Source organism: Aythya marila (genome assembly GCF_965140915.1).
Source record: "Aythya marila genome assembly, chromosome: 10".
Lineage (NCBI taxonomy): Eukaryota > Metazoa > Chordata > Aves > Anseriformes > Anatidae > Aythya > Aythya marila.
In genome coordinates this window covers 14643514-14660104 of record NC_139051.1, presented here as the reverse complement: position 1 = coordinate 14660104, position 16591 = coordinate 14643514, and the positions used below count along the sequence as shown (strand labels likewise).

Here is a 16591-nt window from a genome sequence, read left to right as displayed (position 1 = left end):
TATATATTTGTAGTGTGCTACAATAATCTATGGACCTAAGGTTGGATCCGTTCTCAAGTCATTAATGGTCCATTCTTTTCTTACCTTATTGAATATCTAACCTAAAGTAAACAAGGCAGTGTGTTAGGATCCTCAAAGGAGATCTGTTCAGCTGATGTGAGTACAACAATCAGGACTTCACAGAGTTGTTTTAAAAAGCTGTTGCTAACGTTAGTTTCGCTCTTCATGTGTGCTGAAGACTGGCAGCAGCCATAAGTAATTGGTAGCTTCCTGATGTTTTCTTCTCTTCCGTAGGCACCTGCCTCTCTATTAGACTCATGTGAAGAGTATGGAAGAGGTGGTCATACGTGGTAAGCTAGATATAAAAGTTCTGGTTTATATCCTTGTTAGCTTTTGGATAACAGTAGTAGATATGGCATTCTTAAAACTTGGCCTGTAGGGCTGAACTATTTTTCATTGTGTGCTGTATCTGTTTTTGAACCAAAAGTGATTACATTATGTAAAGTGTTTTTAACCTTTGAACTCTGGAATGTATTTGGTAGTCTCAAAAATAGCAATGGCTGCATTGTAAAGTGCTTTAACTTGTATGGATATGCTTATACAAGGTGGGAAATAAAGGACGAGTAAGAATTTTAGTCCTTTCTATAAAATTGTACGTTACCAGCCTTAGAAACTAATGGCTGTGTGCAGTGCAAGGATGTTCTATAAATTACACTGACTTAACTGAAGTAGCATAGAGTAAGCCTCAAATTCTGATAAGCAGTGCCACGAAATGTAGATCATTGTAGCTGGTTTTAAACTTGCTTGTACTTACTGTGGCTTGTTGTCTCTTTTGAAGTTTGGATCATTCAGAGGAAGAACACTGTGCCGTGCCTGACCCCTGTAACACCATCATCTTGCCTTTCAATTGCATGTCATACACTGCCACAAACCAGGATTTTATCCAGCACCTTTCTGCCTTGATAGTTCAGACTGTGCAGAGATCACCCCACTCCTTTACAGAGAATAAAGGAAGCCCTCTGTGTGATTCCAGAACCACAGACAAAGAAGATGGGTATTTTGAAATGGGACTTCATGAAGGAGATCAGACTTTTGAGTTCAACACAACTTCAGATACTCAATCATCTGACAGCACAGCAGTGAAGAGCGTTGACATAGTCAAAATTCTCTGGAGTTTCTCTATTCACATTCATAAGGGACTCAGGCAGTTTGCTTCCTGTTTGGTTTTGACTGATGATTTGCTAGCTGTGTTTGAGATTCTTCCTCAGGAATTGAGAGGAAATTGCCAGCATATCCCCTCTGCCTTGAAATTAATGCTATGTTTTCCATATACTGATATAGCAGAATTTGGATTTTTCATGCCAGAAATCTGTTTAACACTGAAGCTGAAAAACAGCGATAACTGCTTGCTTGTTGTTTCAGACTCCCAGAATCTTCAAGATTTTTATTCCTGTTTGCACACATGTTCTCAACGCTGCACATCAGTGTTACAAAGCTCCACAATATACTGTGGAAATGCAAACCTCCAAGAGTTTCTTTGTCAGCTTATGGAATTGAATTGCATTTCCTCAGAGGATGTGGAGATAAAAGGTTGCTTCCTAACATACCTTGTTTACGGGAACAAAACCAATGTTCAGAAAACTTTGCATCATCCAGAGCCAGCTGGCAATAACAAAAAATGGTCAAAAAATGATTTGTGTTCAGCACTTTATTCTTCAATGTACAAGTCTTCTGACCAGGGCCCCTGTGTGTTCCATCCCTGTTGGGTGTTTCTAACACCCCAGCATTTGTACATAGTCAAAGTGGATTTCAGTTTACTGCCAAGTAAATGGGTAGGCACAGAAGATTTGAGAAGTGTTCTTATGCTGAATAGGATACCATTAGCATCAGTTGTGCTACATCCGACTCACGTGTCTATTCAACAGAAGGGTTCATTTTTGGATGGGCATGTGCTGGAGTTGCTCATTGGATACAGATTTGTTACAGCGGTGTTTGTTCTACCTCATGAGAAATTCCACTTTCTAAGAATTTACAGTCTCTTAAGGACACTCCTGCAGGATGTTAAGACTATTGTTATTTTCAAAGCTTCAAACAAACCAGATGCTGCAAGAAATCACTCTTTGGATTCAAACAGACATGGTCAATCAGCAAGGTAACAATTCCCATAAAAGATTTATTGCATGGTATTGAAGGTAAGGTGGCGCTGCCACTGTTTGCAGTTGTTATTGTAGTTGGTTTGACTTGTAGACCACTTTGATTCTGCTGTTCTTTGGTATGCGTGACTGGCTATCCTGGAACACACCTGTCAACCTTTAAAGAAAAAATGTTCTGTGGTTATAATTTAAAATGTATTTTCTTATGGAAGGAATCTTTGTGTTTCAGGTGCTTGAAGGCTGATACCATAACAGATAGTGATGCTTAAGAGATCTCATTTAGAGTCACATTCATAAACTAAGAATAGAAGTTGCGTGTTCCCAGTTGTTGAATGACTAAGTATGAATTTTTGTTGGGGAGAGTTGTTTATTTCCTGAAATTTTGATGATGTTTTCTGGATTTGTCTCCTAGCTTTTGCAAGCCTCATCTGACTCTGTCATCTTTATATCCATCTGAATTTCTTATGCAGAAGATTACAGAAGATAACCAGGTTCCAATTCACCTACACGTTTCTGCATCTCTGCAGTATGTGGCTGGGCTGAAAGGAAATGCCCTAGTTGAATTTTTCCATGGCAACATTGCAGAGGTATTGCACCTAGCCTGGGTATATAAAAGTATGACTTGACCTTTCAGTATTAGACAATACTTAAAAAAAAAAAAAAAAAAGTGAAAAACCTTGCCTGATCAAACTTGAAAAGCTTAGCTGAAGCAAACCTGGAAACATTTTGCTCAGAAACCTGTTTGTGCAACTTGCCTTTGAGGCCCCTACTGCAGTGATTGTGGTCCTGGCAGGCATATTTTGCCTTCAGGATCCTTGATGCAGAGCCAGAAAGTACACTAGTACATCTTGAAAATGACCATTCCAAAAATGTTCCTATTTTTCTTTTAAAATGATAAAATGAAATAATCAACAGAGTGGAATTATCTCTTGTGTTGGTACCTAGCTACACTGTGTCCTGACATTTTGGGTAATACAGTTCATGAATACAAGACAGTATGTGCTTGGCTCTAGGGACTCCAAAAACATGAGCAGATAAACCTGTAATTGAGAAATTAGGTTTATTGGCTGTGGGGAACATTAAGTTTAAAAGTACAGTTCTAACTTAAATCAGTGAGGTGGCATTTGAAGTGATAAATCACTGTGTTTCTAGTAAAAATGTCAATTGAAGAGCTTAGTAAGAAATAGATGCTGTTATTATTACCTTTTTTCTTAATGTATTCTAAAGTAACCACAATTTGTAAGTTGTACTTTTCTTTGCACTGGGAGAAGTTGATTTAAAAAAAAAAAGCAGGTGACTCATTTGAGAGCTCACAGCACTCATCAGGCTAGAAGCTGGAAGGATGCCTGGCTGGAACAGCATCTGTAGTGATGAGCTGTGTTTCCATCACTTCCATCCTTTCTTAAGGATCTTTAAATCCGAACTCGGAGTTGCATTGTGAAGGCTTGTTAGGCCTGAGGTGTGGGAGTCACTGCTCATCTGTTGGTAAAATTGTCTTTTTGTTTTAGAAAGCATCTTGTGCACTAATTGTTTCTTTTCTTTGTCAGAAAATAGGGAATAATTAGACCATGATAGAAAAATATTCTGTTACACAAAACCAAAGCATTTTCAGTAGACAGCTATTGTAGATGTGTTTAGCAGCTAAAGGTAAACTTCTGCTCTCACTATAGCACATTTGGATGCTTCAAATGTTTTGAAACTTTTTCTAGTAATCTAAAGCTGCCTCTGAAATGGTAAAGCTGTCTGAAAGGTCAAAGTGTGCAAGTGATTTGTGAAATACAATTTACGTTTTAGGTGGAAAATGAAGAGCTGAGGCATCTCATGTGGTCTTCAGTTCTGTTTTACAAAACTCCCAACGTGGAAGTGATGGCTTGTGTGCTTCTCTCAACAAAAGCTATTTACTTTCTGTTGGATGATTCTTTCATTCGTGCGGATGAGCATCAGTTAGGTAAGAGAGCTATTAATTTTGATCCTCTGGTAAGATTGAACTTAATCCCCATCTGTTTGTCTTGAGTTTAACTACCAGTTTTGGCTGATCTTCCTGGTTGAGGAAGAGTGGCACAATCCACCCTCTGCAAAGTGCTTGCATGGGGATTTTATCTTCAAAGCTGCAGGTTTGGGTTCTTGAGTCATGGCTGCTTGTCAGATAAACACTTTCATGTGCCATTGTGTCCATGCTTCCCTCTGATTATTATTTGATAATCCCCAGCATCACCTGGGTAGGTAAAGGCCATTTAAGAGAGCAGAATGGTAAGTGAAGAGAATGAAACAGTGTGCATTCAGTTCATATGAGTGATTTGTAAATTTATCTGCGATGCAGTTCTTCAAGAAATAATGTTAACAAGGAGATACGGTGTTTGAGAAATCAACCAGTATTCCTGCCTACTTCTCAACTTCTTTTTTTTTTTGTGTGATACATTTTCTGGATATAGAAATTACACTTATAGAAAGGAGTATCATCGTTCTTTTTCTTTTGACTTCATCATATCTTCAACAGATTTTTGGAATGAAGAACACTCAGATTGTGAAAACAACTCTTTCCACCTCTCTTGCTGCTTTGTGTTAAAACTTAATGATCTGCAGTCAGTAAATGTTGGCCTGTTTGACCAATACTTCAGAATTACTGGTGAGTACATCTTATGCTTTAATTTTTTTCAGATCAATATTATCTGTTTAGTCTTAGTTCAGATGGATTCTTCTCTTGATTAGGGAGCTGAAAAAGTTTTTTTGCTGCCTTTTTTCTTAAGAGGAGTTAATGTAATGCTGATGGTGCTGTATGAGTAGGCTTGCAACATCTTGTAATTGAGGTATCTAGGAAGCTTCTAATGTTGATGAATTGGTCCCACAAGTGCTTTTAAAAAATCTTCTATCTTGATGACTGATCAGAAAGGAATTCTAAAGACTTTCTTGTTGTTCTGAGGCTTTGGCTTGCAATGAAGAGTAAGATCAAGGTTCTGTCCACATTGCAAAATATGTGGTTAGTTGATGATTGATTTTTTTGGACGGAAAAGGAGACTTTAGTTTCCGTAAGATGAGAATGTCAACTTAAAATTTAGTTGAAGTAACATATGTAAAGTTTTGAGGTTGTATTGCTTTGTCCTAGAGTACCACTACCTGTGAGCCATATGTTTCTATGTTCTGAAGTGTCTTTCTAATTGTCTTGTGACCTTGATGGGGAAAAATTACTGAAAATGATATGAAGTAAGCTTACATATAGCTAGTATACAAAGAAAGTTAAGGGCAATTTTTCTGTAAGATAAACTGTTCAACTATTTTACAATTTGTATGCATCGTTTTAAATCAAGTTAAATTATATCCTCTATTTTTGAGGGGTTTGTAAGAATTGTATTATACTTTTCCAAGGATTTTAAGGTTTTCTGAATAATGATGAATCTTTTGGGGAGAAATAATGCTTGCAAGAAATTATTTTGGTGACTATTGCATGTTGGTGAAGCTATGGTAGTGCCACATACAGATGTGTGAATGGTTTTTCTGTATTCTATTCAGGACACTCTGCAGATCATATTGTCACTTGCCTGACAAGAGACAGTTACAACACCCATGCTTTCATGCAGCAGCTTATGGCAGTTCTGTCACTTCTTGCACGCACACCTTCACCAGAGCCAATAGATAAAGACTTCTACTCCGAATTTGGGAGTAAAAACACTGGTAAGTGGACTTTTTTACATGGCTGTAGCTATTTAGGCTTGTTACTAAGAGCATCAAAACTACTAAACTGCTGCTTTGATACAGCAGAAACTGCGTTTCCTATGTACTCCCACTGCGAGTTTCAACCTAGAAAGACTTGTAAGTCTTTCATCAAAGGACAGTAAATATAATAAAGTCTAAAAGTTATGGTTTTCCTTGCTTGGTCAGATGAAGGAATCCCATCATTCTGAGAGAACGTAGTGAAGTGAAAACCAAATCTTTTTGAGGCACATCAAGTTCAGTTCCAATGTCAGGTTAAACGTTTATGCTTAGAATTCTGAATCTTATTCACAAAATAAAATCACATTTTCCTGAAGAATGATTATTAGTGTAACTGCTCTAAGGAGAAGGTGTGGAAGCCCAGAAAGGGCAAGATCTGGTAAGAGTAGTCAGACCTTTCCTTAGGTCAGCTGATTTATGTGGAAAAAAGCAGATAGGTTCTGTAATGACAGGAGGCAATACTGCAAACTCTTACTCCCTGGAAGTATTAAATAGAAAACAGCAAAACTTGAAGGAAGCCTAACACTGAAAGAGAGGAATGTGCTCATCCAACAGGGGTATATAAGCAATGGAGGGGATATAAAAGTAATTCATGTAGAGGTTTTATTTCTTCTTGTTTTTATTTTCTGTCTTTTGTCTGTTTGAAAGACGTAGGAAGCTTGTGTTCAGTGATCTGATGATGCTTTGTCAGTTCAGAACTAGGGAGTGGGAAGGAGGAAGCAGAGGAAATCAGCTGGTAAGAAGGTGGGTAGTCTGATATGAGAATTCAGCTGTTTCCTTCTGCCTCTTTTACTGTCAGCCTGAACTAGTTGTGGTGAGAAAGTTGCAGAAATACAGGTAATAAAAATTATTCCAGTATTGTGAAGTAAAACCATACATGCAAAAATGGTATCTGGAAAAATTCAAGATACAACCAACTATCCAATGTTGTTGCTTATCCTCATGCATTTAAGAAAGTATTGTATAGTATTTAAGTGGAAATATAACACTGTGTACTTGTTCTTGCAGGAAAAATGGAGAATTATGAACTGATTCACTCAAGCAGAGTAAAATTTATTTATCCCAATGAAGAGGAGATTGGGGACCTTGCTTTTCTAGTGGCAGAGAAGATGGATGATTTGACTAATCTTCAGTCTCTCAATATCCTTCTGTATGTGTTGGCATTTCAAGTAAATCATGTTGAAGGATCTGCCCAAAACACTAGTTCACTTCAACCTAAAACACTTATACTAACCAGCTCTGATTTGTTTCTCTTTGATGAAGATTACATCAGTTACCCACTACCTGAATTTGCTAAGGAACCACCAAAGAGAGACAAGTATCAGCTTGCAGATGGAAGACGAATCCGGGATTTAGATAGAGTCCTTATGGGTTATCAGACATATCCGCAGGCCCTTACTTTTGTGTTTGATGATGTTCAGAATCAGGATCTGATGCAGAACTTAACACTGGATCACTTTGGAGACACTGATAATGCCCCAAAGGGAAATGCAAAACTAGAAGGCAGCAGGAGCAGAGAGATCCAGTGGTACATCTTTATCCCAAGTGCAGAAAGCCGAGAGAAGTTAATTTCGTTGCTTGCAAGACAGTGGGAGATACTGTGTGGTAGGGAACTGCCTTTGGAACTCACTGGGTAATCATTGCACAGCTAAGTGATTTCAGTGTTTATTATAAAGTAAAGCACAGCATTTAAATAGAGCCTGTCAAATTCTGTATTTTTATTAAGGAGCTGAACTGGACTCCCTTGCTCCCTAGTGCAGTGAACATTTAATAGTCCATACAAATACTCTGAAGTGTTAGCTAGGGGTTGAACTTTTTGTAAAGTATTTTTTATGCAACAGTATATAGTGAAAAAAACTCATGAGACATCCTGGGAAACTGTATGGAAAAAATTAGGAGTCAACACTAGATATGCCGTCTTCTAGGGCTGTTAAGGTTTCTGCTGTTTTTCTGTATATATCAATCTTGATGTTCTATACAAATTCTGATGTGTAAATAACAGTAAATGCTTGTGTAAGTTCAAGTGCAATGTTCTTTGTACAAGATGTATTTTGGGTATGCTGCTAATGCTTATTATTTAATGACCTTAGTTTTACATATTTTTTTCCTTTCTGAGGCCAAATGTAATTATTTGCTGCCAATTGTGAACTTAACAGTAAAATTTGAGTGACAAGCAGGTGACACTTTCTCATGAGATTAGTTTGAGCATTCTTTTTTCTAAGACTAGGGAAAAGAATTGCCTGTAAAAGTCTACTCAGAAAAGTCTGTTCAGTGTAGTCTTGAAAATGGAAATACACAACATGGCTATACAACTGTTTTGTCAGCAAATAATTAATTTATCTCTGAACACCAAGTCTTTTGCCTATTTTGTCAATACAAATAAAGTGTAATTTGACAGTTTTTGCTTGGCCTTGTCTTTATTCAAGTATGCCTTTTGTGTTTGCAGAATACTGTATAGTAGTTCAGTGGCACATTTTGTTCCTAGAGTATATTGTAAAGTATGAAATAGGCAGGAAGAAAAATAATTTAGCAAATACATACTGGTCCAGAAATAAAGCTGAGTTGTGGAAACTGAGGGTCTGCAGCTTCTAAGCACAGTTTAAAGAGGATTTACTTGAAGTCTTTTTGCTGCTCCATCAGACAGTAGGAATTTGCTTTCCAAATTGTCATCTGTAACTTCAGATACTATTGTGCCCAGCAAGTTCTAGCCTCCTATGACAGGGGGAAAAAAAAAACAAAACTACTGACTATTGTGAAGACTAATTCTGAGACTCTGAGTAACTGTTCTACATCTGCAGGGGTTAAGAATGGAAGGATGGTTTTGATATACATGGCCAGCTGATGCTGCTTAAAACTGATTCTCCCTTAAAAAATGTAAAGGAACTTAAGTTGAGAGATACCTGTCATGCTCAGAACAGGGTAGAGTTCAAACACATTGAGTTCCTGTTCCAAACAAGTCTTGAGCATCTCCAGGAATGGCAAGTTTTTTCTGTCTTGTGGCATTAAAGCTTAAAACAAATATTCTTGAGGTTTCAGTTAAGAAGTCCTCCTTTAAGCTGTTAAAATATTTCTGTTTGTGTCAGATACAATCCAGAAAATGGGTACAATTTCCCTTTAAGTGTGGTAAGCACTGATTGTATTAAGATGAATGAAATGTTCAGTAGTTTTTTAGTTATATAATACAATATTTCCTGATTCTTACATTTAGTATCTCACAGTGTGATGAGAATTGTTTATTTTCAGGGCATTTTTTTCCATTATCTCTTGTATTCTGCCAGGGGAAGCATGGTCTAGACAAAGTAGGTGCAAACTGGCTTTGCTGATACTAGCTCCAGTTCATTTCTATGTTTATATATATAAAAAAAAAAAAAACATGTAGTAATTCAGATGTTTGCTCCCCTGTTCTTTGGCCCATGTTAAAACCTGGTGGAGTTACGGTGCTTTGTGCGTGCACATTTCTGATCGTTAAAGTTCAATGTTCAGCTGAAAAACTGTTCACTGTTGTCCCTTGGCACCAGTCTGTTGTCTTTGTTATATTTTGATTAAATCCCCACTTTTAGAAATAAATGGCACTATTTGAGTTTTCCTTGAAAATGCAGTCCTTCATCTTGGATTCTGTAAATTAGCTGATTGTGTCATTTTCTGTTTTCCACAATTAGTTTGTACAGAATGTTCTGCAGACTGAAGAAGCTTTGTAAGCAGTTTTGGTCACATAGAACAGCTTTGATTTCTTCCTCTCTCTTTCCAAGAGTGCTATGAAGCCATGCATGCTCATTTCTCTTTAGGTTGCCCTCAAATCTCTTACAGCTTCAAACAGTTCAGTGTTAAGACAGTATCAAAGTTGCTTAAGTTGGGACTGGATGCATACATAGGCAGGTGGGAAGACCTTTTTTCAAGAAAATATGTCCTAAATGATCTTCCATAATTTGGCTTTCCAACTGATGTAGGTGTATGTAACCCTAGGGAAGACCCCTGCATTTGTACTCAGTGTCATCTGCTGAGGATATGGTTAAAGGTTTTAAAATTTCCTTTGTATTACAATTGAAAAATTGTAAATAAAATTGTAAATAAATCTCACTAGGAAGGAGAGTGAATGAGGTGGTGACCTGAGCTCAGCCATGCTTTCTTTGTAAGGTGAAGTGACAGCCTGACCTGCATCCTGTCTGCTCCGTGTCCATTCCCATGCTGTTTTTACAGCCCTGCGATCTCTTGGCTGCAGATGTACTGAATGGTGATGTGTTTACATCAGCCCATTTAAGTTGTTTTCCTGGTCTTGACAACTTTGATAATTTTTAATTAAAAAAGGAGTAACACAATGCCACTTCTAGCTTGCATACATCTGATTCAAAAACATCTGATTCAAAAGTTTTATGGTATTAATCTTCAAACATACACAATCTTAGGAGAAGTGGCAACGGGAGGAAAAGCATGAAGTTGTGGTTTAGAGCAGACAGACTACAAACTTCTGTTTCCTGCTGTCTACCTGATAATGGAGGGGCATTTAGTAACTTGACGAGCTGTGGAAAAAGCGAGAATATGAAACACCATGAAGATGCTAAGGAATGTCTGTGGCCAGCTCTGAACAAGACCTCGATAGATGCCTAAAGAAACGCCTAGTGCTGACAGGTCACAACTCACTAGTCACTTGTCCCAAGGACAAATTTTCCTTGTCCCCTCTCAGAGATTTTTTTTAATGTTTGTAATAATACAACCTTATGGCTAGTTTACCAGCTCTGGATATTATTGCTCCTTGGGGATCTAGTGAGGTTATTTTTCAGTGTTGGCCTCTGTACTTCCTCAGCACCTTCTCGGTGTAATAAGTTTCATACCCCCACTTTTTCCACAGCAATTTTTTAGCACGTTTTGTTACTGAACTGCAGCATCTAATTAATACTGAAAAATCTGTGGGGAGCTTAGAACCTGGCTCTCCCAGCAAAATCCCAGGACACTGCTTAATAGATGGGAAAGGTATAAAAGTAAAACAGAGATGGGAATACTTAGCAGGCTTTCCCTGCGGGAGCATGCATAAAAGAACTCAGAGTCAACAGCAGTGAGTAGGGCAGGACTTAGAGCATTTATGTTCTGACGTTGGTGCCGCTACCCTTCCAGGCTTTGCGCTAACAGGAGGTGAGCAGCTGTGATAATTTCTTCCTGAACCACAAGGCAACGCTGTGCTCAGGCAGCTCTACCTGTCTGCCTGGGATGGGCCATTGTGTGAGTGTGTGTGTGAGAGAGGGAGGTAAATAGTCTCCTACTTGCCGTATGACCTTCCTGTTTTTTCTTCACTTTTATCATCAAACTTTAAAATTCTTGTTCCTTCCAGCTTGCCAAGAGAAAAAACAAAAACAAAAACAAAAAACTGTAGGACTGTGCTCTAGTCCCTGCACCAGCAGCCTCAGGGGCCTGTTCAGTAAGCACGGCACTGCTGGCCCTGCTCTGACACACAGGCACTCGTGGCTTGGGCTGTTTAATCCCTTACCAGTACCTTTGGAGTCTCACAGCTTCTCAGTCACTTGTGATTCAGAGTGGAGAGACTTTACGCTCCTTCCTAGCTCTCCCAGAAGACTGGAATGAGTTCATTTCTCTCTGCTGAAGTAACCAAATAGTCAGCCCACACAGAAGCTGTGTGGTATAGTAGACTGGATGGTAAATCATTTGTCTTGGTTCCGTAGTTTCAGTAAAGATTGCTTATACAGAAGATTTCAATAGCAGGAAATTGCCCAAGCTAGCCAGGGCTGCACACGCTTCACAGCAGAGGGCTGGTGACCGAGCATTTTAAAATGCAGCGTGACTGTCATGGGAGGCTGGAAGTTTGTGTATGTATCCTTTGCCTTTAGACAGGCACAGGATTTTTTTTTTCCCTGGAATAGGTTGAGTAGCTTTGACCAGCAGAGTTTTTCAGTTCTGAATGGTAATGTGGTCATGGAAGAAGCATGTGTCATGGTCTAGACTAGCTGGTTCAGAAGATTCAACGTTTCATAAACTCATGAAACAAAAAGGCTGAGTGAGGAAAAAATCCCAAGCACTATTGCTTGCCAACAAGCTGCTGTTGATCCATGTGAGTCAGGCCAATGAAGATTGTTAATAGTTTATAGGAGTCATCTGTGTCAGGGCCAGAAGTTGAACATGATGCTTCTGAGCCCCAGCTTTGTGACTTCAACTGCTAGCCAGCCTTCTTGTGCAGCCTGAGCAGGAGACAGTTGGCTGGTAAGTCCTCCGTGCTTTCCAAAACAAACAAGTGCTTGCAAGTAAACCTCACAGATAAATGCAATTGCAGGCAATTGACAGCTCCCACTGTACCTTTTAAATGCACAATCCTTTTCTCAATCAAAGGTTGAGTAGGCCATGAATCAGGCTCTGCTACCCTGCCTGCGACAGGGCTGTTCTTTGTGTGCTGTGTCATCAGATCCTTATAAGTCTTGCACACAAATTTCCCCCCCTTTTTTAAAGTTGGCTGTCTCAATTCCTTTAATTGCCAGTGACATAGCGAATCCTGTGGCTTCATTCTTAATGCAGCACTGGGTATTTCCCCTGTAAATTCTGGACAGATTAGAAGCATCAGCTCTTGAGCTCTTTGACAGATCTGAGGATATCTTTCACATTAGTTCTTCTTAACATCTAGTATTTTTTTGATGTATTTGCTTTTGATGTTGGGGAAAAAAAAAAAAAAAAGGGATCTCTGCTTGGCAGCTTTGCTGTGTGGGACTTTTTGCGAGCTGATTAAAATGCTTTGTGCAGATGCTTATGCATTTCATTCCTCTAGCTGTTTCTTACATAGAAATTAATGAGTGAACAGCCTTTTATTTACTGACAATTGTAAACAGTGTTGGATAAAACAGTGAAATCAAAGAATTGATCCCATGCATTTTGCTTCTAAGGCATAAGCTTTTTATTGATACATTATCTGTGAGAAAATCCATCCATCCATCTGCCTTGGACAAATCTATTTCCCAGAAGAGAACAGGAACGGATTAATTGTATCACCAATACTCACTTCTTCTACCTAATAATGTTCCCCTTCCTGCTTCTGTGCCATTGTTGCCATCGCTGGTGATTCTGCCAACCGGACTGCCACCACAAGCATATTGGCATCATTCCACTGATTGGTAACAACTCTGGGCCACCCATTCATTTGGAGATGGTTGGTGCCTCATCTTCCTAACCTGAGTCCCAGAATCATGCAGATGCAAAGTTGATGTAGGCTTTGGTGTTGCAGATCCAGCAGCAATGATCAGAGCAATTCCTGGATGCCTGAAACACACTGGCTATACCACTTGATCAGGAAAGCACAATCACTTGATCTGGTGATGCATGAGCTTTTGATTTTTCATGTTATGCCCACCTACTGTACAATGGCACTACTAAGTGTTCACAGTTGTAGCCTGTATATTTCTGTTGTATCACTTGTCTTTAAATAAATGGTCATATAAAAATATGATCAGATAAAGGAAGCTGATTGTGAGCCTTTTGTTGTTATTGCGAATCTGACTTAATTAATTCAGACAGGAATTTCACCGAGCCTTTTCTTTCTCTTCTTTTCTTTTTTTTTTTTTTCTTTGCATTAGGCCAGATGCAGTGGTGACAAACACCAATGGAAAGCCTCAGAAGAAGGCTGTGTCCTTTCATCCTTGTAGCATTTTATTTGTGGAGCCCTTTGGAAAACACACGCTTAGAAAACAGGCTGAAGTTTCAGAAAAAGAAGCCTATGCCTCTGCAGGTGCTCCAGGGTAAGCTATTTTCACCTTAAAATCTCATCTATCTATGGATGCCCGGTACTTGCAACTTAATCCCTGTGTCATTGTCAGCTCTTGGAAGACCATCAATGAGCACTCAACTTCCTTCTAGGCTGCCTGTTTCAGCTGTAAACACCTGACAGGTAGCATGGAGCAGAGGGCCTGTCTCATGTTTAGTTTACAAGGCCACTCTAGCACCCGGGCTGTAAATACAAAAAGTACTGTGCAGCTTCCACACTAATGTCCCCCTCCGTGAGAATGTCCCGTCTGTCCGTTTGTGACTTTCCTATCCCAGCAGAACTGGTGTGAGTTATGAGGCCTCTGCTTCCTTTCACAGATCTGTGGGGTACCAAATGGCTTCTGTGGCTGCACAAACCCGCTGGCCTCGACCAGAGTGGCTGTCTGTTGGTCCCCTAATGGGACAGGCGGGCTGAGCTGGCAGGTTGAGCTGTGGGCTGGTACTTCTCACATGGGTTGCACTGGATACTTGTGTGCCTTATCTGCTTCCTGTTCGTGCAGGATATATAATTGTGCTTGCTGTTCATCATGCTGGCTGCTCTGTAGGATGGAGGAAGAGGTAAAGCACAATTTACAGCACTAGTAAGTACTGCGGTTCTTACATATTTTATATATTAACATGTACCTCTGTGTGTTTATGCAAGGGACAAAAAATATTTATGCTCTCAATTATTTATCTAAATGCAAGAGTAGCTTCCTATCCTAGTTTCATTATGCACCTTCATGTACTATTAATGGCTCCAAAATGAAAAGATACCTTATTGCTCAGTAGGAATTGCTGCAAATAGAAGCAATCCTTAGACTGCTCTGTTCAGTGGGTTCTGTTAGCAGCACAGGGAAACAAAGTTCATGTAAAAGATCTGTCAATAATCAATTCTTGGTTGTTTGAAATGTTCAAAAGGAGAAGTGCGATCACAGACTGTAACTCAGGTAACTTTTGTGGGTTTTTTTAATCACATTTTGGGACTTTCCTATTCTTTGTGCTATGGGAGAGCTCCATAGATTCATCAAACTGTCACCAGAGCGTTTGGAAAATCATAAATTTTGCTACTGCTGATATAGCACCTACAAAATGCAATGTATTTGATAAATTTGATGAGTAACCTAAATGTTTCAAATAAATGTCAAATGCTACCTGAAAGGTTTGACTGATGTTCCTGTATTCCTGCTCTGATGTGCGGCACATGACTCATATTGCTTTGTTCATGCCTACATAGGGATAGGAATCATTGCACAAACCTTTGCTTAGAGATGTTCTGGACATACTAAAACCAGCAGTAAAATGAAATTACGTATCGCTCATGAATTCATGGTATTTAAGTTTGCCCTTTGGATTTGCCTTCAGTTAAGCATACAGTGAACCTCTTTTTGTTCCAATTAGTTGAAAACTAAGGATTTCCTTCCTTCTGTTTTGAACTGATATGTAAGAGGAAATCCGTAGATGTTCCTGTTTTGAGTAAACCTTTTACTGAGAAGTTATGCTTGTGTATTTAAAAAAAAAAAAAATAGAAAGAAAGAAAAAGGTAGTATTGATACAGACGTAACAGTAGAATTAGTAGATCCCCTTATGAAGGCTTTGCATCCAAAGAGCACAGTGCGAAAATGTTCTCTCGCTGTTTACTTTTAACCTCTGGTTTGTCTTGGATCTGATTTTTAGTAGGCGGTCTTATCTTACAGAAATTGCAGCTTCTATCACCTCCCCGTCTGTGGAAAGGCTTCTGCTTGTAAAAGAATGAAAATGCATCCTCCTGGGTTGCTGCTTTTCTTCTTAGCAGCATGCTTCACTCCCACAGCTGACTGCCAGAGTCAGAAGGTAAGTCCGTGAGTCTTTGATTAAATGTTCATCAAACAGCTCTTCATATTTGGATGGTTGTATGTTATCCCCAAACCTCGCTTTTTCGTTTACATTTAGTTAAGTGCAGAATAACATCCATAATTAAACTTTAAGACTGTCAAATATCTTCCCTGCTCGTGGAAGGACACGTGTGGCAACTAACTGGAAAGCTAAAATTAAGGTTGGAGCCAGCTGCTTGAATTTTAGATCAGGTTCAGTTTGCATTTCTGATCAGCACTGATTGCAAAGGTAGTGATATGATAGCACTAGGGATCTTTGTCTTCCACTATTTTCAGTATCTCTGGCATCTGTCAGGACAGGTCTATATGTGCCCCGGGAGAGTTTTCTAAAAAGAGTTTTTAAATCTTATCAAATTGTTGCTTTGCAACAGGGAGAATACATTTCTTTCGAGTACATTTCCTAGCAGCTCCCCAGTGAGGAGTACAGATCGCTTTCCGTGGGAAGGTTTTGTTTTGATTCCAACATCTCCGTTCCTTCAATTAGCATCTAGAAGAATGTAGGATGCCTTCGTAGATCTGTGGTCTTGGCTTCATGGTTGTGTCGTCCTACTTTCTGTAGGCTATAATTCATAGAATATTACGTAATGATTACCCACTCACAGAGACGTGAAATGTTTTGCATCACCTCTGGAGCAGCTTATTTAATCTAGAAAAAATAACCCTCTTTTAGATTTCTGTTCCCAAAAGTTTCTTTTTTGGAAAAAGAGAAGAAACATTTGAAAATGTATAGTGGGAGTTAAGGGAAAACAATGGTCTAATGAAGTCTTTGACAATTGTTTAGGATGGCCACTTTATTTGGTTGTGATGGAAGTGCAGTAATTCCACAAGAAGACTCCATTGCCTTGCAGGAGCCTTGCATGGAGCATTAAGGAAGAAAGAGATTTGGTAGTAGCTGGTTTTTGTGATGTTATCTCCAGGCTGTGTTTTGATCTGCATTTTGTATGGACTGGGGAAGATGCAGCAGATGTGAGAACCATGAGAGATTTTCTGCTGGGAGGAGGCCAGTCCCAGGTGGCATGTAGCAGGAATGGAAGTGGCTGGGAAAGGAGAAGAGTGCTCTTGTCTTATGTGATCTCTGAGCCAGACTTCATCCTCATGCTGAACAGTGTCTTCCTTGGCCAAATG

The 16591-nt window shown here is 39.2% G+C and overlaps 2 protein-coding genes across 8 annotated transcripts in view; both read left to right on the top strand.

Moving 5' to 3' along the window:
• The window catches only part of NISCH (nischarin), a 29035-nt gene extending 20662 nt beyond the window's left edge, over nt 1-8373 (top strand). The window contains exons 15-21 of one of the 4 annotated variants that reach the window (XM_082768074.1): nt 295-350; nt 839-2152; nt 2566-2740; nt 3948-4101; nt 4651-4779; nt 5661-5822; nt 6870-8373. In XM_082768074.1, coding sequence (XP_082624200.1) covers nt 295-350; nt 839-2152; nt 2566-2740; nt 3948-4101; nt 4651-4779; nt 5661-5822; nt 6870-7498 — 2619 coding nt within the window. In that variant the 3' untranslated portion in view covers nt 7499-8373. Of the gene's footprint in view, nt 1-294; nt 351-838; nt 2153-2565; nt 2741-3947; nt 4102-4650; nt 4780-5660; nt 5823-6509; nt 6607-6869 lie in introns of those variants that run through there. The other 3 variants (XM_082768075.1, XM_082768076.1, XR_014318176.1) reach the window with 3 other exon arrangements.
• Nucleotides 8374-14123: 5750 nt separating this feature from the next.
• The window catches only part of STAB1 (stabilin 1), a 59435-nt gene continuing 56967 nt past the window's right edge, over nt 14124-16591 (top strand). The window contains exons 1-2 of one of the 4 annotated variants that reach the window (XM_082768166.1): nt 14124-14194; nt 15290-15425. In XM_082768166.1, the coding sequence (XP_082624292.1) occupies nt 15345-15425 (81 nt within the window). In that variant the 5' untranslated portion in view covers nt 14124-14194; nt 15290-15344. The other 3 variants (XM_082768165.1, XM_082768167.1, XM_082768164.1) reach the window with 3 other exon arrangements.